The sequence below is a fragment of the Phaenicophaeus curvirostris genome, chromosome 9, assembly GCF_032191515.1.
Source record: "Phaenicophaeus curvirostris isolate KB17595 chromosome 9, BPBGC_Pcur_1.0, whole genome shotgun sequence".
Classification (NCBI taxonomy): domain Eukaryota; kingdom Metazoa; phylum Chordata; class Aves; order Cuculiformes; family Cuculidae; genus Phaenicophaeus; species Phaenicophaeus curvirostris.
In genome coordinates this window covers 878,335-900,492 of record NC_091400.1, presented here as the reverse complement: position 1 = coordinate 900,492, position 22,158 = coordinate 878,335, and the positions used below count along the sequence as shown (strand labels likewise).

Genomic DNA, 22,158 nt, shown 5'->3' with positions numbered 1-22,158 from the left:
CAGCAACATATGGAATTGTGTTCATTTTAAGTACTTTTTGTTACGAGCAGGAGAACTCTGGTTTTCATCTTCACAGAAAGTCATTAGCAAATGAGGCTTTCACCTCTCCCAGGGGGCAGCAGTTACACCTGGACAGGTAACAGAAAACCAGAGGGGGAGTAAGTTGGTGCAAGGTTCCAGCAGTGACAGACCTGAGGGTTTAAAAAGAACTGGAAGGCCACATCTGTAAATTAAATTGGACCACAACACCATGGCTACACTACAACAACTTCCCTCCCTGCTCCAAATGAAAAAGCTCATGGCAAATAAAACACAGTGTCTCTTATGTCTTATAATTATGTCTCTGCACCCTCAGAATAATGAGCCTGCAGTTTTCTTATCCTTTTCGTCTGGAAAGGGAAACAGAACAGTATTTTTATCAGCCCCTATATTTGATTAGGTGTGTCCAATTTAATGTGAAAGCAATTATGCCTGAGCTTTACTCAAATATTTAAATATCATTGCTGTTCTCTCTTATAAACTTTAAGAAGTTTTATGATTGCTAACACTACAAGATAAACCAAATAATCTCAGAAACCACTCTGGCCTTTCCACTCCCCACAGCTACTCAAGTATCACACATAATAAAGGTCATGGACCTTACTAAAGAACATGTTGAATGGTTGAAAAGCAGTGCAAGGCAGTCCACCTTTTTAAAATTAACACTTGGTTTTGCCCAATAAGTATCTGAAAATAAACTCAGATATCTTCAAAACACATAGTTTCACTGCACACACAGCACAGAAGTCACACATTGTTTCTCACATGTGCTGAACATAAACACCAGAACACAGTATGATACTACGTTTGTGTGAAAATTCAGTGTCTTTGCCAGAGTTAATAACAACCACCATAATTTTGATCTTTTTACTACAAACAGTGTATAATCACATGAACTTGTGGCACTTAGTTTGGAGGCAGCAGTGGCGTTGATCAGCACATATGAGCAGAAGGAGAAAACACGCATCTCGAAAATCAGGCAAACAAAACTTGTGTTGTTTTGCATTTTAAGACTTACATCCTGCATTTGTGCGTTGAAAAGTGTACATGAAGACAACTGAAAAGACTGTATCATAACCTGAGCAACACCCTGTGGGACACAATGTACTGCCTGGGTCAGGATATAATGAAATGTATTTCTGTTCTTAAAAAAATAAGAAATGAGATCTGCTCTGCGTTAGTTACTTACAATTAAAACGTCAAGGCCAATCCCACATAAATGGCCACTAGCAGAAGTTCTAAATATCTCAAACTAAACATCTGCACCTTGTCTAGTACTCATCCTTCCAAGTAAGGATATTTCACCTTTAAAACTCTTTCTTTCACTTCTCTTACTTCAACAAATTGAAACCAGCAAGGGAAACAAAGCAAATCACTGCAAACACTATGAAAATTTAGGTTTTTAACTGTTTCCTTAAGAAGTTCAGGCAGGCACAACCTTGGTATGGGGAGAGCACTGCAACTCAACGACAATCTATCCTGGGAAATCCCCTCTTGAATTAAACACTTAATCAAATAAGGTTGCTATTATTTCCTACTAGGTCACTCACATAAAGATTAAATGTTTAAGTTGCTCCATACAAACCTGCTCTGTCGTGGTGTAAACTCACTTTGTAGTAGCTGTGGCCATCACAAGGCCAATAGTTTTCTAAAGGACTGTCTCCCATTCTAGCAGCAACTCTGAAGGCGTGAAATTACAGATGATTCCACACAGCTACACTTTAACATCTAAATAACTGCCTTTTACCTAATCTGTTCTGCTTCTATGAACAAGATGTTCATGCTCACACATTATTTCAGTTTTCCTCCCCTGTGTTTATATTACTCAAAACTTACTTTTGACTGTAACTTTTACAATTTGATGGATCTATGGGGTACTTACCACTCATAAAAGCACTGTAAATAAACTTGCCATAGGAAAATACTGTTCTTTTTCTGTACAGCATACAAAATATTATGCTTAACAGCACAAACCTGGAAATCTCTGTTCCTACATTTCTACACAACACTCTATGGGATGTGATATGGGAGTACTTGAAGGAGAGCAGTGCGTAGGGTTAGTTTGAGTTAAGTTCCATATTCACTCAATAACAACAAGAAGCGAAATCATCAAGCTGTGTGAATACTGCTGCCTTTTCTATTTTAGTAGCTTGAAGCTGCCGTTGTTACCTGAGCATGCTGGCTTTGTGCAAGCTCCTCTTTCTTGCGTTTCATGAGCTCTTTTCTCAGCTCTTTTGGTGCTTTCTCCACTTCACATAAAACCTACAGTGTATATAAGCATGCAGAAGGTGGCGAAAAGAACACTTTTTCTCCACAGCAAAGCATTACTGTGAACACAGGACATGCAGGTCAAGCGCTAGAGGGACTGGGAAGTGTGCATGACAAGGGGTGTTAGTTTAGTGAAAAGAGCTTAATGAAAAGAGAAGGAACAAGATGTGCTTTACGTATGCCAGCGCAGCGCAGAAATGAGGTATATGCCAGCCTCTTTTCACATGCAAGTGCTGCCCAGTGCTCTCAGAAAGGACAGGCTGCTCCTTGCCTTCGCACACCTTTCTCAATATAGAGAAAACCACCACCTGCAGAAGCAGCATTTTCTTGAAGCAACTATGGCAAAAGGACTACAGAGTACGTTTACCTCCTGCTAAAGCTGTGAACAATGGTTAGAAGTTTAAAATAACTTCCACTGAAAACCAGCTTTTTCTGACACTGTCTCAAACATGAAATTATAAGATGCCAATATTACCTCCAACCTTTAATAACGTTTACACAGGATATGTTCTCAAAACAATCATACAAGCAAATAACATACTAATGTGTTTTAAGTGTTTAACCACAAATAACCGAGTACGTTTTCAAGAAACTTTTCATGCTGGAATGGGACGTGTATCAGGTCAAGGTGAATTAAATTAGATTAGCAGAAAGACTCTAAATATAACCTGGCTAAATCAACTATTAATCTGCTAATTTGTCAACGTGTTATTTATTTTTAAGAATTATAAAAATATAACACTGCACACTCCAGTATAGCATGGGCAGTTTTAGAGCACCAGCTGCATTTTCCTTTGAACTGCAAATCGCCTTCTTAAGCTTTAAATACAAAACTAAGCACCCAAAACCAAATGCCTGTTTGCTTAATAGTGGAAGCATCATCAGAAAACAGAGTCCAAATCACCACATGCTACTCATGTTTCCATGAAAGAACTGCTTTTAGCTCAGAGCAACACGTAAAATTCTTCCCGCTTCCCATGTAGGACCCAACCACCAGTAATCAGAGAGAGACTCAAAAATGCAAGAGGTACCGCAAAAGAAAAAAAAAAAGTTATTTACATATGAGCACATGGTTCAAACTGAATACAACTTCTATTTTTTAATGCACTTTTGTACTACAGGATCATTCTATGCAAAAGCACAGACAGTACAGATTTCTAAAGAGATCTTTGTGAGCCTAGTAACTATTAGCGCAAACATTGGAGCCATTTATACACAAGCAAGCGCTACACAATTGATCTGAAAAATGAAATAAAACAGCTTTTAAGATGCAAAATCGCATCACCTGTTCTTACTCTAATGCAAGCAAATTAGTATCACAAGGTGTCCATGTCAAATGTCACTCATTTTGCCTTAACTTCATGTCACATATGTAAAAGATTTTAGGCAATCCAGACTTTTCTCTTCTTTTTGAGTTAAAAAACTAAATCCATATAACTGCTGTCACTTCATGTAAAGGAATTCACAACAGCAGCAGCACACATTCAATAAAAATCTAACAAATGAACAAACAGCCCTCCTCCTCAATCTCTGGAATTTAAATGCTTTTCAGTAGTAAACATGACCATGCTCTTTTCTTCTCAATTCCAATTTAACAACTGTTTAGTAAGTAGATGGATTTGTTTAAAGTAAAAATCTCAGATATATTCCATAATCGTTAGGAATATACTTTTTCTTGTTTTAACATTTGAGAAAAAATATTTTATTAAAGATTCTATGAAAAATGAAGTCTTCTAACGTGGTGATGCTTTCTAGATTAAGTCAATACCCAAGTCTTTCCTGTTAGCTGTTTGTATTTCACTTTAGGCACTAAAACAAAAGAAAACTGACTGCTAGTAACCCTGCCAGAACTCAATATAGCATGAGGTTGACACGGCTCCTGGAACAGCTAATCTCAACCGTTTGCTATGCCTGTACTCCTTATTTTCTGTATTATCATAATTGTCTCTTACCTCCTTCTTCTTGTTCTTCAGCATGTTCTGGAATTTGGACAATTCCTTCTCCTGTTCTGCTTTAATGCGTTTCGCTTCATCGCGTAAACGATTTGTGTGTTCCTGTTCCAAGCGCTCTATTGTCTGCTTCTGTTGTTTTTCTAGATTTTCTATTTCTTGATCATATTGTCGCTTTTTATTCTGTTAAAAAAAAGATGCCAAATTATTTTTGAGAACTACATTCTGTTCAGTGAAGCTGAGGTTGGTCACGATGAACTGTTCCCGCAGGTGACTTACATTATGGGAGCTGGACACGTCACAATGGAAAAATATTGCCATTTATTAATAAGAATGAGAACTAAGCTGTAGCCATCGTAAAAGGAAACACCTGATTGCTGCTAGTCCTATTCTGCCTGCTCCATCAAGGTGTCATATTTTAAGAGCACTGAAATCCAGAAACTCACTGTCATTTCCTGTTCGAAACGCCTGTACATCTGTTCTCGCTGTTGCAGAAGCTTATTGCTGAGTTGCTGTTGGGCTCTCTGCTCCTCTTTCTGAAGAAGTCTTAGCTCCCTTAGCTCTTGACGTCTAATAATAAAAAAGAACAATTAATATCGATAGGTAAACAAAAGTAGTGGAAAATAATGAAGGACGAAAAAAGCATCTACGACTTAGTTCCAGTAAAACTATTATGAAATTTATTATCTTATTAAGAAACACTTTGTGCTCCTTTCTACTAAAAAAATAATTAAAATTAATCCCCTAATATTACATTAGCTCCCTTCTTTTAATCATAGTAAAAAACATTAGCTGCCAATGTCTTGTAAATTTTACTTTTAAAAACACTTACCGTAGGAATCTCATTTCTTCACTTTTTGAGTCATTTTCAGTAACTATTTTTGATGTGGTTACACTCACTTCTACTCCATCAACAACAAACTTCCGAGTTTTCTTTAAAGTTTTCTTCTGCCTTCTCGTTTCCTGAAAAAGCATTGGTGAGTTATCCTGTACTTACTTAAGTTATAGCCTTTCCCCTCTTTTTTCTTAATATTAAATTAGTTTGAATATTTCTGTAACTGTCTAGCATACAGCAGTCAGGAGCCCTTCTGGCCTATCAGGTACCTCACTAACCAAGAGAAACTTGGAAAATTCTATTGTACTGAAACTTTGTCTAGTCAGCAAAGGAAAACTGTAATTATTGATCATCTAAATTGCCAGACAAAAAGAATTCTAGATAAACCCTAGATGCTGTTTTATTTTTAAAAGCTGAAGACAGTTGCAATTATTGCTTCCTTTTGACCATAATTTTCGCAGTCACCAAAAAAAGATATTTAATTCTGAAAAACGTGTCTGAAACAGAACATCAGTTTACTCACGTCCTTATTCCTGCTTTGGAAAAAATTAAATGAGCGAGTTTAATACCATTAAACTTCCCGTTATACGCTAGTCTACATATTCTAAATGCAATTATGCAATAAAACACAAAAATAATTATCAGCTCTGTAGCTTCCAACTTTGCCACATAACTGCAAAAAACCCAGTCAGTGCATGCAATTTTGAATACTACAGTTTCTATGAAATTTTATATTCCCCACTGTCATATGAGTTTCTCACTCAATTTTCTTTGCTGCAAAGGTCAAATGCAGAGATAATTTTAGGGGCATACGTGGATAGGATTTTATATAAAAATACATCACTGCTCATACTTACCTGTAAAGATATTGATCCAGTCTCTTTGTTCTTACTAAGGAAACTAGATATTGATAAGTTCAAATCAATGCTGCTATTATCAGCCGTAGAGCCGGTGCCTGAATCTGCATCATTTTCCTTCAAATTCTCCAATTCTAGCTGCTGTAAAGTTTCAGTATTGTCCCGATTATCTGCTTTGACTTTCTCCTCATTTTCATCAGCACTAATACTAATACTGGGGACTAGAGTGACTTCAGTGTCTTCGGCGTGTTTACCAGCAGCATCTTGAAGCTTATTCTTCATTATTTCATCAGAAGTAACTTCCGAAGGTTCTTTGTCTACCTGAATATTGTTTTCCTGGATATTCTCAGGTCTGCACTCTTCTGAGTTCTGGTCCATGTCAGCCAGTTTATCCACTACTTCACTGGAAATATCCTCAGGTTTGTTCTGTACTGCCTTGTGGTCTACATCGTCTTTTCCAGAGTCTTTGATCTCTGTTTCCTCCATGCTGCTTATGTGACAAATATCCTCATTTTCACTTTCTGCCAGTTTCTTGTCTACTTTGATCACTTTATCTTGGCTTTCTGATAGAGCCTCTTCAGAGCTGATTATCTCATGGACCTGCTTAGCCTGACTTCCCACTGGCTTATCCTCTGTCTCAGGTATTTTATCCCCCTCGCTGATCCCTGTTTCAGCGATACCACCTATCTCCTTAATGTTGTCAATTCCAGGCTTTATTAGTTCCTTTTCTTCATCAGCCACTTTATCTGCAGCATTAGGTAGAGTTTCTGTAGTGGTGTCTACTATTGCCTCTTCCTGACTTCCATCTTTATCTTTCTTTTGCTCTGCAGTACTTTCTGCAAGGACCTTTTCTCCCTCACCTTCTGAGAGACCCGTTCTATTTTCCTTCTCTTCTTTTTCACCAGTTTCCCTAGAAATGGCTTCTTCAGTTTCCACACTATTTTCACCTGTAGGTACTATTTTCACTTTATTATCTTCTATCTGTTCATTCCCCACATCATTTTCTTTCTCTGTTTTTAGGCTAGGTTGATCCTTTACTTCCAATTTTGCTACAGCATCAAGTTCTTTCCCTCCTTTCTGGGGTTCTGTAGCTTCGTGTACCACTTCCAGGCTTTCTCTAGCCTTTTCAGCCGATGATAGTTTGACTTGTTCATCTTCAGCTGTTGGCACAGAACCATTCTGCACTTTCATATCACCAACAGCACCATCGCATACGCTGTCAGCTGTTTTCCCAAATTTAATGTCCTCAGATTCATCTGGAAATACAGTGCTGGCTTTGTCCTCCACTGCATTATTTTCTGTTTTCTCAGAAAGAGATTCCAGAACAGAGGCATTCTGTGAAATTTTATCCTCTTCAGAGCTGGCAATACTAAGGTCGGAGGACGCACGCTTGTCTGCAGGTAACTGCTAAAAAATTAAAGGACGAAAAATATTTACTCATTGTCTAACTTAATTACAGGACAGTTCTATTGAGGAATACCTGAATAGAGATGAATTTTTATTTGCAGGCAGTGTTATCTGAATTTTATAATGTCAGAGCACTTCACTTGGTACTACCACCAAACAAATGCACAAACTGCAGACAGCCTTTGAACAGAACAGTTTTGAAGAACCCTCTTCTATTGCTCATAATTTAATAAAATACACTCTGATAGAATGAAAAGGATCAAGGTCAACCCTCTGCCTCACACTTAGCAGAACCTTCAAGTTTTTTCCAAACACATTGCTTTTCTTTATTAGTTCAGTTCCCAGTAGTCCCACCTACAGCTGGATTTGAAAGAAATGTCTTTCTGCCTCTTTGGCTAGGAAGAAGCTGTATAATTTTAGTTGGTGCAGTACTGATAAAAATGCAATACTAAGACCCTCCTCTGTTTCATCAAAAAAGAATACCTTTCCTTAAGTTCTTTGTTTAAAATGCCTGAAAAAATCTGTTTTGCTTTTTAATCACTGTGAAACTCCATTAGAATGGTGAAAACCTCCAGCAGATCAGAATAAGTGGCAATATGGCACTAGAACAGTAACAGTTACAGAGCTGGAGAAATTGCTGCTGCTGGAATATGAATGCAAGTTATCAGATTACATACAGACATACAAAAGAACATACTAATAATCATTTTATCCATAATTGCCCTTTCACTCTTCAAAGCGATTGTGATATCCATCTGTCTATATTTACGGTTAGAACCCTGTAATTTGCAGATCAGGCTTCTGATTTGCCATTGGGAACATACTAGGTTAGCTACTCTAACAAGCAGGGGTTTGCATTTCTTACCTTAAGGTTTTCCCAAGCACACAGAAAAAAAATCCTTTTAAGTCAAAAGTACATTTAAAATATTTCTTCATGTAATTTTTGTAAAAGTACAGTGCTGATCTCCAAGCAGTTTTTAAAACTACCGCAAGCAGATCATGTAAAGGCATCTACCTCCCAGTTTCCTATCCTGCTGTTTGTGTCAAGAGACTTAAATGAGTCCCAGGGTGGTTTTTTCCAACCCTCCTGGGGGCTGATGGATTAGCAGCTAATCAGCAAAGGGAGGTGGTAAAGTATGGGAAGTTTTACTTTTGTTTTCTTTTTTTCCTGACAGACACACTGCAAAATCCCAAATTTAGATTACAGCACAATGGTCACATACCTTCCTAATGTTTTAAGCACCTGATGGAATACAAACATAGGCTTTCTCATTTATCTAGACACTTTAGCTAAAAAACATTTATATAATGTCTGATATACATAATATATTCTTTCTAGAATTCTATGCTAAATATACATATAAAAATAAATTAAGACAAGATTCTTTATCAGCTATTATTAGTTCTAACGGAGTCTAAGAATGTGTTAATTTTGAAAATGCTGATTACTTATCTTGTAATAAGGTTACAGTACATTTATGTTGTTATTCTTGGAAGACTCAATGCAAAAGCTGGGTAGTATATCAGAAACTGAGTTCTCCATAGGAAACTGGTGATTGAAGCTAGTTGCATATTTAAAAGAGTAAATTTTAAACTGACCAGAGAATTGTCTGTTTCTTCTTCTTCATCCTCATCTTTACCATCTTCAACTTCTTCTGTAACTTCAGCCTTAGCTTCTGCAATCAATTCTCTTATTGGTTTATTGGATGTAACAGTAACAAATGGATGCTTGAGAAAATTTAAAAAAAAAGCAAAATATTAAGTGAAATGTTACTTTGGCTCTCTAAGACTTGAAGATTCACAGTTACATTAATCAAAACTGTCTTAATGTACTATTTTTCTGCAAGAAAAACATTTGTATTCAAATATACTGTGTAAGTAGTCTAACAAACTTGCTAAAACCACAAATAATTCATTTTTACTGACCTGTTTCATAATCCAAAGAACAGAAGTAGAAAGGTTTTTTAAAAGCTTATTTTTCCTGGAAGTGGGTTTCATTTCCTTTCACTTCCCCAGTTAAATTATCTTGTGATGAGCTTTAAATAGAAATATTCTTTCTAGAAAAAGCTGGCCTTGTCTTTAGAATAATTTTTCCCAACAAGAACATAGAAATCTACATTTTTCTTTAAGAGAAAACAGCTATATCTTCTCCTACTGTCTGAATCTTCTTTCTCTGCTTGGCCCTGCTGCTTAAATCTATTCAACATATGCCGGATGTATTCTGGATAAAGTAAATGCCTGCTGACGCTAAACAGAACCAAATGCACCTAGCCACATCCAGTCCTGTTTAGCTGTTCTGCAGTGACAGCATTATAGAGGAAGGCTGAGCACTAAAGCTTTTAAAACACCTGTCAGCAATTGACTGCTTATGTAAATAGCTCCTTCAGTCATTATAAACATCAACGTATAATTTAAATACTTATGCAAACTATTTATATTACATCAAAATATGTAAACAAAAAAATTGATCTGCGCTTGGAATCATTTAATCAGCTTTTACCAAACAGGGATCAATGGAACAATGTTAAAACAGATTGTGTCTGAGCACTTGATATGAAGTTATTTAAAGAACTGCTATGCTACTAACTTGCTTTTAAAAAACACAAAATATGTTTCCCTTTAAACATAGTTCTGAACAATTAATTCTTCCTACCTGCAAAAGCTGATTTGCGCTCCATCTTGCATCCACATTCTTTTCCAAACATTTCTTCAGAAAATCTTTAAAATCTGATGACCTACAGAAAAAAAAAACAGGTCATGGTTTTTCTTCTATCTTGACATCAGACTAGCGCATAGTGAATTACTCTTTTGCTTTCATATGCACCTAAACTGCAACTCCAGGTCCTGCTATTGATTTAGAAAAACACAAAGATAGTACGGAAATGCAAAAATCAGTGCAGCACAAAGAAAATCCTTCAAATGTTTTTCCATTTATAGAAGTTTACTTTTGGCTCTGGATTTATAATACATCACATCTGCTATATCACTAACTGAACTGCAAAGATACTAAAATGACCAATCTTTTTTAATATGTTTTCTCAGCATAGAAATACCTTGGTCTCCCTTGATTCTTTTTCAGATGGTCTTCAGATCTCCTACTGCACTTCTAAAAAGCTATTTTACATATGTTTTAATGCAAAACCTACAAAATATTTCAGTATAAAAGCTTCAACATAGAACGACAACAAGAAATGCATAGTCCCAACTGTATAAGGATATACATACATACATATGTACACATGTACAAACACATATAGAATATGTACCTGACTATGCATAAAGCTAGTGCCATAAAGTTCAACATGAATGTAAATTTAGCACATTTACTATTTGGCATGCCTCTTGCAAAATCTACAAATTGGGTTGAGAAAGTTGTGAATAAATTACTAACCATTTTGAAGGCTGCGCTAATGTAGGCGGATCAGATTTTGCTATTTTCAGAAGCACTCGCATAGGATTTAATTCATGATGAGGTGGCTCTATTTGAGCCATTTCTATTAAAGTAATGCCAAGAGACCAAATATCAGCTTTGTAATCGTAAGGCCTGTCTTTAGAGGTCTCACACATTACTACTTCTGGAGCCATCCTGCAAAGAGAATAATGAAGTTCAGATTAGAAAAAGCACTCTTATCTGTTCTGTAAAAAGGTTCTAAATAGGTAAATTCTCTGTAGAATTTTAAGAAGCCCATTCTACTTTCACTTAATATATTTACACAATGTTGTATCAAGCCTGTAACATTAGAAAAGGTAATATTAGGATATTAGTTCATATTAAAAAGTCAGCAAAACAGTGCGCTTACCAATACGGTGTACCGATAAAAGAATCTCTTCTTTGTATTGTTCTTGTGTTTTTAGCTGATACTCCAAAATCCGCTTAAAGCAAACAGTAAAATGCTATTAGCTGGGTGGTAGAAAACATATTATATTTTTACAACTGTCAGAACATATTACAGAGAATCATAGAATCACCAGATTGGAAGAGACCCACCGGATCATCAAGTCCAACCATTCCTATCAATCAGTAAACCATGTCCCTCAGCACCTCGTCCACCCGTGCCTTAAACACCTCCAGGGAAGGGGACTCAACCACCTCCCTGGGCAGCCTCTGCCACTGCCCAGTGACCCTTTCTGTGAAGAATTTCCTCCTAATGTCCAGCCTAAATCTCCCCTGGTGGAGCTTAAGGCCATTCCCTCTCGTCCTGTCCCCTGTCTCTTGGGAGAAGAGCCCAGCACCCTCCTCTCCACAACCTCCTTTCAGGTAGTTGGAGAGAGCAATGAGGTCTCCACTTAGCCTCCTCTTCTCCAGGCTAAACACCCCCAGCTCTCTCAGCCGCTCCTCTTGTTCTCCAGCCCCCTCACCAGCTTCGTTGCTCTTCCCTGGACTCGCTCCAGAGCCTCAACATCCTTCTTGTGGTGAGGGGCCCAGAACTGAACACAGGATTCGAGGAGCGGTCTCACCAGTGCCGAGTACAGAGGGAGAAGAACCTCCCTGGACCTGCTGGTCACACCGTTTCTGATACAAGCCAAGATGCCATTGGCCTTCTTGGCCACCTGGGCCACTGCTGGCTCATATTCAGTCGGCTGTCAACCAACACGCCCAGGTCCCTCTCCTCCAGGCAGCTTTCTAGACAGACTTCTCCCAGTCTGTAGCTGCACAGGGTTGTTGTGCCCCAAGTGCAGGACCCGGCATTTGGCCTCGTTAAACCTCATGCCATTCGACTCAGCCCAGCGGTCCAGCCTGTTCAGATCCCTTTGCAGAGCCTCCCGACCCTCCAGCAGATCCACACTTCCCCCCAGCTTAGTGTCATCCGCAAACTTGCTAAGGGTGCTGTATGTTTTACAACTGTCTTTTAAAAGTGTTGGATGTTCCAGAGCAAACATTCTGTAGCATATAACTGAACACATTAGCTTTTCTAATAAATGATACTGAAGAAAGATTATCCTCCATGCCAAAAAAAGCAATGCTACCAATGAGTTCTAGGGACAAGACCGATGCATCTGTAGGAATAAGCAGGTTAAATTACTTTATTTAAAAAATAATTTCTTTAGCCTATGAAAGCTGTAGTCCCAAGACACGGCATGTCAGCACTTGCATTAATTCAACAACCCATTCAACTTTTAATTTCAGGATTCAAATTCTCATAAAGCTAAATTTTCCCTCTTATGTGTTTCTTTCCATGTGACTTTTCACTTTATGTTAAATATCTGAAAGCTCACACGTGCACCTTTCATGTTACATCCAACCAAAAATCAACTTTATCTTTGCAATTAATATTGTTTGGCTATAAAGAACTGCATTTCTCACTTCAAAAAAAAAGGATGACTTTTAAACAAATGTTATATGTTTAATACAAAGGTAATTTCTTAATGAATATCTAGATATTAGAGCAAAGGGACAGAAGTGCCATATGATGTCATCTTTAATCTGTACAAAATTACTTGATGGGCTCAACAGCTGAGAAGCTTAATTTTGCCGTGTGGAAAAAAAACAAGGATTAAGAGAGCTATTTGTTCAAATGCAAAATCTGAAATCTTGGGGGATTAGAGATACTGAAATAATGGAACTCCAATTCTCATAAAACTAAAACGCAGTGAAGGAATTTGCCACTCACATATTTATAAAACAAGGCATTATCCATTTTTTTTGTGTACCAGAAGCAAAATACAAATTGTTCAAAAGGAGCAATATGTTTTTCCAAGGAGTACTGTACACTTTTCAAAACTAAAGTAAATCTTTTCTTTACAAATCTTAATTAGCAGACCTGAATACATCACTAAATACTTGTGCGGAAGAAATCTTCCTGTGGTCTGAACTGCAACGCTGTATCTTGACAGCGTGCACAATTCTGTGTGTCATCTAAGCTTGACAAAAGCTCAAAATAGTTCCAGTCCACATGAGGAAGGCCAGAGTAAGGCAAATAAAATGAACAGAAACTAATGATTCTCTCTCTGACCACGAGACTCTTGTTAGGATCTGTTTTTTTACAGTAGTACTAAGAAATTAAGATGGTGGTTCCATTACTTTTATATATTTATAGGCCTACAATACTGAGTTCATCACTACATCTTCAGGCTTCCAAGAGAAGCCGAAATATTAAGGTTACCTGTACTTTGCAGATGATGAAATGCACATAACAAGTACATGTGTGCAAAGGAATCTATGCAAAAATCAAATACACCACACTGATCAATCTAGCAAAGCAGATTTTTAAATATTCTCATCTACTCAACAGAGATGATGCACTATACCTTGTAGAAATACTGCCATCAATACAAGTTATAGATATATTAGTGAGTATGATCACGTCTTGTTCAAGTTTAGAAGCAGTATCTGTAGCAAAGCTGGGAATTTAGATCCCCAGCTCACTGTGGTGATCTGATGCTTCTTACCCTTTACCCTCTGTGAACTCTGCATCTAAAAAAGCATATTTTTACATTGATATTTTAACAGATAAATACTGAACTCTGCCAAACTAAAGCCTAAGGAAAATACAGTAATAAGATCACACCAAGCTCTGGGCAAGACCTTCATATGCAACACGCTCACCTAGCTTAATGTCTCCATCTAACGTGAAAAGAATATTGCCAGCTTTTAGATCTCTGTGGATGATCTTATTTTCATGCAGGTAGTTCAGTGCTTCCAAGGTCTGCCTGCATACCACTTTGATCTGCGGCTCCGTTAATGGCCTTTCAAGCTCTACAATAGAAAGAGACAGAAATAAACTCAACATTTTTCCATTTTAATCACCTATTTTGCAGAATAAACACAGAAATGTCTAACTTTAAGTCTAATGCAATATAAAAAATTATCAAAACATAATTTGGAATATGGCAGGGGAAGGAGAAGAATGAGATCCTGAGAAGAGCTTATATAAATTCTAACAACAAAGAGCTCCACAAGCATAAGAGAACAACTCATCACATTCATTTAAAGGATCAAGACAAAAATATGCTTTGAAAAGTAAATAAACACCTAAAAAATTAGATAAAATTAACCTCACTTCAGTGATAACGTCCATAGATTAAATGCTTAAATGCTAATTTGAAAACCCCAACATTCAACACGTATAGCATACCAATTACAGAAATATTTGCATTTCAAAACACCATACATGTGAAACAAATCTTAAAATATATATAATTTTAAGATGCTAATAAGTTTATTATTTGAAACAAATTATTTACCCAGCATTACTGCATCTACGGCTCCACCTGCACAAAATTCGATGAGGATCTGTATATAAAACACAAACAAACAAACCACAAATTAAATAGTTCTGCTAAACTGAACCGCTGATTAAGGGAGCATTATTTCACTAAACTCTGCAAAATATTGATACTGTTAACAAGCTAAAAGCAGGGTTGTGCTGCTCAAGCAAATTATTTGAGAAATGCTTGGAGATGCTCAGACAAAAGTTTTATTCTAAAGCTAAAGTTGCATAATAAAACTTATAAAACATAATAAAACAGCTTGAATCGGACTTGTAATGTGATTTACATAATCCCTGCCAACTCATTTCTCAATTATTAAACAGTACTTCTACAGTATAACATACTTCGACTTTTCAGTCAAAGGGAAGAGCTACATAATTGTCCTGTAGCAGTTGTTATCTTCTGTATCGATTCAGATGAGATGAAAATATGGAAAAAAATATATCTTCAAGTTAGAAAAAATGAGTAAATGCAGATGTTTCCATTATTTTTCCTCCATTTTCACTGACACCTACAATATATCAAGGCTTTTATCCCAGAATCTAACAGCACTAGAAAAACTCCATTTCCAGTTCTTATTTTCCATTTGAAATAAAAATAAACTGCAACTGTTTCGGGGCAGACTCTATATGGACACGTAGGATGGAAAGAATAAACCAAGGAGAAAATGGGTAGAAAAAGGGAATGAAAAGGGCAAGAAAGAAAAAAGATCATCCAAGACTGACACCACACCCTTCCTTATGTCTTCTTCTACTTTGATTTGAACATTAAACATTAAATTATAATTTTCAGTCTGACAGCTAATGAGTACTTTTTGTGAGAATCCTAAGAGTCAATATTCTGTGAAATATCTTATTTTTATCTTCAGAGTACTTTTAAAATCAGAGTGTAATTGCACATGGAAGAGGAAACCTCAAATTATACCTTATGTATCCACTTATGTATACACCACTTATGCTACATATTACTTCAAATTACTATTATAATTAACCCTCACAACAATTGTAGTAACAAATGTATTATATAATGCTATGCTTTGTAAATCTTTTAAAGCATTGTTCCATTTACATGCTTCTGCATACCTACTGCCAAGTAAGTTAAGCGTCGCAGATTGTAAATAAATAATTTCTTTCTCTAAAATTTGCTGTTAGATCTGACAAAGGCCTCTCTGGGAAAGACACTGTGTTTCTAAAATATGGTTTTGCTGTCCTGTTTTATGTCCAGCTACTTTTTTTTTTTTTCCCCCACTGAATTCTGTTTACTTACCACATCACTACAGCCTTCCCTTTGCCGCTTTCATGCTTCTGTATTTCATTGTAATTATTTATCTACAATTTTATTTTCAAACTATTCACTCCTTTTCTATCTTTACTCTACCAGCAAAGCCTATGCACTCAGTTTCATACTCTGCCTTTATTCATACTGGCCTTCATGCTGAAGCATGTTAAAGCATATTTGTAAGACTTATTTTCTTTTAATCCTTTTAGGTATCTTTTTAAATTACAATCTCTTTAAAAAAAACCCAACATATATTCTTTGTACCATTCCAAAATCATTTAGAAATACTGCACCAGATAACTTAAAAGAAAAAATTGTATTTTCATAGGTAAAACTGTTCAGTGCACAGGATACAGCAGAAGAGTGATGTACAGTTACATGTTTGTCCACTATATTTCTATGTAGAAGTATCTAGATGTAGAGTAAATTAATTATTGTTCAAGTTCTGGTAAACAGTCCTTCCTGGAAGTACCAATCAATTCACTCATATCTAATTTTCAGCCGTAGATCCTGAATCTCACTCTAAACTCTGCTAAAGTATTAAAATCTAAGTCCTATTGTTACAAACAAGCACTAAGAAATCTCTCTATACACCAAAGCAAACAGCTAATTTCCAATTTTTTGATTCAAACTCCTGACCAAATGACTCAGTGTAGCTCAGTTTTACAGTGTGGACTTCCTGAAAGTCTTAGTCACAATTTACAAATTAGTTCTGAAATGGAATAGTTGTCACAACAGAGAGAACTCTAAAGAAATGTGATTGGCAAATGATCTTTTAAGAAAGCCAAGACAAAAGAATGTAATTTCAATAATCTTTTGAAATGAGTACAAAAAAAACGTACCCACAGATTGTTTTCATAGTAGAAAGCATCTAGGAGCTTGACAATATTAGGATGATCACAGGATGCTAAAATATCAATCTCAACCATGTAATCTTCAAGTTCTTCTTCTGATTTAGTATCAATCACCTTTGCAGCAGCCAGTACTTTCGTTTCTTTGTTCTGAGCCTATAAAAGAAAAGTCACAGCAAACACATATACGTGAATTTCACCAGAAAATTGTCACCAGCAAAATAAACCCAACAATCTCCCTCCCTTGACATTTCATACTACCAACTGCCTTTGGCTTGCTTGACTACAAAAAGAAAATACCTGCATAATAAAGACTAGATAAATTCTAGCAGAAAAAGGGTCTCATAATTTTTCTCAAGGTCAAGAAACAACGAAAGACAGGAATATAAAACCATCTAAATCTTGTCATGTTCTTTAAACCACCACGCAGTAAATAGTTTAGAGTCGTTACTATTCTGTACTCTGAGATGAAGTTCTGCGCTGCTCCTCAAAAAACTCTCTATTAACACTTGACAAGGAGTATTAAATAGCTTTTATCCTCTAATTTCTTACACTGCACCTTCTTGCCCTTCTGGCACTCCCCACGTTGGGGCAGCACAGCTGCTTGCAAAGCTGCACAGAAAACCAGAGCCTCAACCACCATCACCCAGGGGCTTTATTCCAGCTCCCCCCTTAAAGAGCTGCCACACCAACATTAATTTGAGCATTTTACTCTCTTTGCTTCAGAAGTCCAGAAGCAATTCCATGGATGGCAGCTCAACAAAGCTGAAAATGCTCCAGCCCCTACCTGATCATCCACTCTTTAAGACTACAGAGCTAGAACTGCTGTACAGATAAGGTCAGCTGGAGAACAAGCACAATTTTGACTTGAAAAAGAAAAGGAAAACAGGACCTTGGGTACCCAAGGGGAAAAAAACCCAAACCCACACAGTTCTGCAATTAAATATGCATTTAAATATTCCTTGGCTTTTTTTATACCTAAGAAATTACAACTAGGGTGACTTATTTCAATAGCAAAAAAACCCCAGAAACCAGTTGCTGTAAATACTTATCTATAGTATATTGCTGAGGAACTAATCAGGCAAAACTAGGCAAAGTGAGATTTCTTTTTTATTTAATATGTAGGGGATGAGGGAAATATTAAACGCACAGCCTACATATTACACATACATGCTTTCTAATAATTCTCTTGCAAGTTATGTTTAAAGGAACATTGTAACTTGGAATCTGGAAAATAAGAAGGTATATTTTCTCAAGGCATCATAGAAGCAATGGTTTGTCCAGTGGTACCCTTTCACCTCTGAATAAATGAAGTTGTAGGACTGAAGTCAACTTCACCAATCATACGTGTAAAAACCATGAAGAAAAGGCCTTGCCTTACTCCACCAAGGTTTCAACATTTAAATGAAATTTAAGGGGAAGCAGTGAGTAAGAATTCTTAAGAATGATTTCCAAGCTGACTATATTACTACTTTCACAGCCATAAATAATTCTCTCAGTGTGGCAAAAGGCAATGAAAGATTTAAAGATAAACATTTACGATAACAGTAAGCAAAACAGCAGTAACAGCAAAACACATTTAAAAGCACGGTGCCATCTTATGTTGAGGATAGAAGTTTTCTGTAACATTTTTATCTCAAAATTTTTATTTCCAAAACAAAAAAACCCCCATCTTCTAAACCTCAGTGTTTGCCTTCCCGTTTTTAAAAACAAAGATAAGGCATCTGTATAACATTATTCAACAACAAACTACTGAGTTTTCCAGCACATGCTCTAATGATAACAAGACCTGCTTAATAACACAAACATTATTTGGTTTGGTTTCATGTTTTATAGCAAGAATGCAAGACCAACCTTCCTATTCAGGAGCTGCACTGTAAATTAAACATGAAAGGTGAAACAGATGTCTGACTCCACAACAGAATTAGACTTGGTAGCTTTATATGTGCAGAAAACTGGTTCTAAAAGCACCTTCCTAAAGAATTCAAATATTAATTGCAAATTTACTTGTTTGAAACATGCACGGCCACACACTCTCCACTGTACCTGGACAAAAAATCATGGGAAAAAAAACCCTAAAATTGTTTTTTTTACAAAAATTTCCATGTCAGCTATATAACTGCAGTAACATTTTGCTTAAATAAAGCTATTTTAAACTTCTACATTAGGTTTACAATAACAGATGTTACTGTTTTCATATTCAGTTTCAATTGGGGAGGGCATTTGTAAATAAGCATGCATGACTACATGCTGGGGAGTTTGCTACAGTTATAGCATATGTTACTTTTCTTCTATTGAGAGAGTACTTTGTATTTTCATTTATCCCAGATCCTTTTGCTTGAAGGAAATAGAAATCTGCTTTGAATAAGTTCCCTTTATTTCCTCCTTGCAAAACCTCTATTAAAAAACTTCATTAAAAACCAGAAGTGATTACAGAGGCAGTATGATTATCTTTATGAGCATCTTAACAATTACAAACAAAACAAATGTTTGCCTTTGTTCTGACTGAAGATAGTAAAATACTGTAGGTCTAGATCCAGACTTTTTCCAGTTCTTAAAAGAAAAATGCTTTATAATGAGCATTTTTCCACGGGTATTTCTGAGGACTGCTAAACCATTTTAAGTATGCATGAAGTCGCACTTGGGAAATAAATATTTATATATTTAAAACATTATTTTAAACATTCTGAACAAAATATTATTTGTCTCCACCCCGCAATGCACTCTATATAAATATTCCTCTATGTGCACTGCTGTAAGAAGCACATATGAAATACGCTCTTTTGAACTGTGTAGGAAAGGATTTTACTGTTCATGCCTAAGATTTATGTAGCACTGTATTGTATGGGAAGAAAACCCCTGTGGACTGAGAGGAACAAAGAGCATTTATAGCTTTGTGTGGGCATGTTTGTTTTTTCTAGACTTGGACTGAAGTCTTTCTTCTGCCACATAACAGTCTCCAAAGTTTGGAGGAGGAGAAAAAAATGTTTGTGTAGACTCAGTCTGGATTTGTACATACTCATTTTGCATTTGGGTACATGAACACTTGAAGCCAAATAACCATTCATATAGTCCAGCAGTTTCTTCCTGTACTCTAGCTCTGCTCAAATAAATTTCATTCTGCTTCCTTGACAGGTGATTTAAGCTTCAGTCTAACACTAGAAAATCCAAACTGGCATCTTCAATGGTTTTGGTACAATACTGCCTTAAGTGGAGACAAATTAGAAGCAGGGGAGAAAGATTTCCTTTCTTTGCGTTTAAAAATTTGATCTTCTCAAAAGATTCACACACAGTGGTTGAAAACTAAACCAGAATAATTAATTTCTCCAAGATCTAACCAATGCAGTGTAACAGATATTATTAAGACATGCAACAAGACATAATAATTGCCATAATTCCACCAAAAGTTCTGTATTCTATATTTAAGGTTACTGCTGCAAATATTAACTTACAGAGAGATAGTATGCACAAGGGAACAGCAAACTCTATGTTGCAGCGTGGTTCTTGCGATGGATGGCACAGTCTCATTAGCCAAAAACACACAGAAAAACACTCTAATTCTAAGATAAAGTACTTTTAGAAATATGGATTGTATGTTTGTATGGCATTAACATGATCTCGGAAATTAGAACTTTGAAATTACCTTCTAAATGTAAATCCCTCACAAATGGCAATGACACAAAAGTGTACACATCTGAAAAGTTATCAGTACAAGGAAGAATAGCAACTCCTCCCTATCAATCCCAGATTTTTATAAAGTATCATATATCCAAACATAAGTTCCAGAGCCAGGAGCTTTGTGAAGAGACTGACAGTAGAATATTAAAGGGCAGGTTTACCGCCTGGGCACTCATCCAGTTAGTGGCATATTCACAGCCTCGAACAGCAGGGAGAGCAAAGCCACCCTTCCAAAGTAACAGGATTACAGCTCAGAGACAACTCAGTCGTTCATCTTTAGATGACCAATATGAGGTTTCAGCCTTGGTTGTGAGGAGCTGTTTCTGTTTCCTATCATCAGCATGTGCTTCCTTCCCAAGCGTGCAGCTCCCTTCTCGTGATGCTGCATGTAGACATCTAAAAATTAAAATATTATTTACAATTGAAAAACGTTAAGCACGCCCTTCATCTGTTGTTCAGCCAACCGGAAACTAAGCTGAGATATGAGACAGAAAATTCTTCATCACCTTTCCTCCTGACGCCTGATCTCTTCTGAGACTTTATATAACCACAGTGCATGTTTCACAGGCAGCAAAACAAACCAATTAAGAAGCTTTTCCTTTCTGACTCATTCTTCTCAACAAAACTACAGTCATAAGCATAGATGATCAAGGTTGCCGAAAAGTGACGGGTTTTGCACACAGGAAGCTACGATTTTATGTAATTCTGGGATTGCCAGACCCAGCTCCATACATGCTTTATGATGATGTCCCAGTTATCAGTCCTGAAAAACTGCCCTGGTACAACACAAACCCAAGAGCTGTTTCTCAGAGCTATCAGAAAGCTCTCAGGCTTTCTTAAACACATGAACCAAGGAAAAAACAATGGCTATCATTTCAGATTTTAACAGCTTGATCAAACAAACATGTAAGAAGTAGTGTGGCCCACTGGAAAACCTACCCTGGACTTTGCTTTGTTCAAATTTACTATACCATATTTATCATTGTCCTGTGCATTCTGTAACTAAAACTGCACAACTGACCAGTATCAAGTGTTAAAATATTTTTTCAGGAAATGGAAAGGTGTTCTTTATTACTGAAGTTTACGAAAAAAAACCCAAACAAAGTGCTTCAGGTTATGAGATAAAAGGAAGCATTATTTCCAACACTGAATGCTGAAAAATGTAATTAAAAGTACCAAGTTGAATTCAAGAGCACATAGCTACCTCTGCAAGATTAAACCAGTTTTTATACTGTATCACAAGTTCAACCAATGAACGAGGTGGTGAACGCCACCGATTTCTGGAAGCTACCATGAGCCACTCATTTCAAAGAACTTATGTTATCTTGCACTAGTCTGCACTGCACAATATTTGAAAATGCAGCAGTAATAAAAAAAAAAAGATAATTTCATTTTTTTTGTTTAAATATACATATGGTTGGCCCAAGGAATTCAAAACCAGCTAACTGCAGCTATACCTGCTAAAACTTGTTGAAGTGACTGCAACAGAAGAACCATTCAGCAGATGCTGATGGTATCTACCAGGGAAGATAATACACCCTTAAACTACAGCTGATCAGCCAAAACGCTTCCCTGCCTGCACAATGTATCATACCCACCTACCACACCATCTCCTCTACTTAAGGAACGTTTAGTGTCAGGGAAAAAATACTGAAATAGAAATGTTGATAGGAGTGCCTGTACTCCCTACAAGCAAATAGTTTTACCAACAAAGTGGAGCCAAGGTTTCAGCTCAGACCCTTGAAGTGCATCTTCATGATACTGTGGTCTGGTGCTGCCTTGTG

At 36.6% G+C, this 22,158-nt stretch overlaps 1 protein-coding gene across 3 annotated transcripts in view; it reads right to left on the bottom strand.

Annotated features, from left to right (window-relative positions):
• Positions 1–22,158, bottom strand: part of SLK (STE20 like kinase) — a 47,246-nt gene that overhangs the window by 9,764 nt on the left and 15,324 nt on the right. The window contains exons 2-13 of one of the 3 annotated variants that reach the window (XM_069864085.1): positions 16,688–16,852; positions 14,541–14,589; positions 13,903–14,052; positions 11,156–11,228; positions 10,747–10,941; positions 10,009–10,090; positions 8,955–9,083; positions 5,949–7,352; positions 5,089–5,219; positions 4,703–4,826; positions 4,260–4,439; positions 2,209–2,301 (exon numbers count right to left, since the gene is read on the bottom strand). In XM_069864085.1, the coding sequence (XP_069720186.1) occupies positions 2,209–2,301; positions 4,260–4,439; positions 4,703–4,826; positions 5,089–5,219; positions 5,949–7,352; positions 8,955–9,083; positions 10,009–10,090; positions 10,747–10,941; positions 11,156–11,228; positions 13,903–14,052; positions 14,541–14,589; positions 16,688–16,852 (2,775 nt within the window). Of the gene's footprint in view, positions 1–2,208; positions 2,302–4,259; positions 4,440–4,702; positions 4,827–5,088; positions 5,220–5,948; positions 7,356–8,954; positions 9,084–10,008; positions 10,091–10,746; positions 10,942–11,155; positions 11,229–13,902; positions 14,053–14,540; positions 14,590–16,687; positions 16,853–22,158 lie in introns of all 3 variants that reach the window. The other 2 variants (XM_069864084.1, XM_069864086.1) reach the window with 2 other exon arrangements.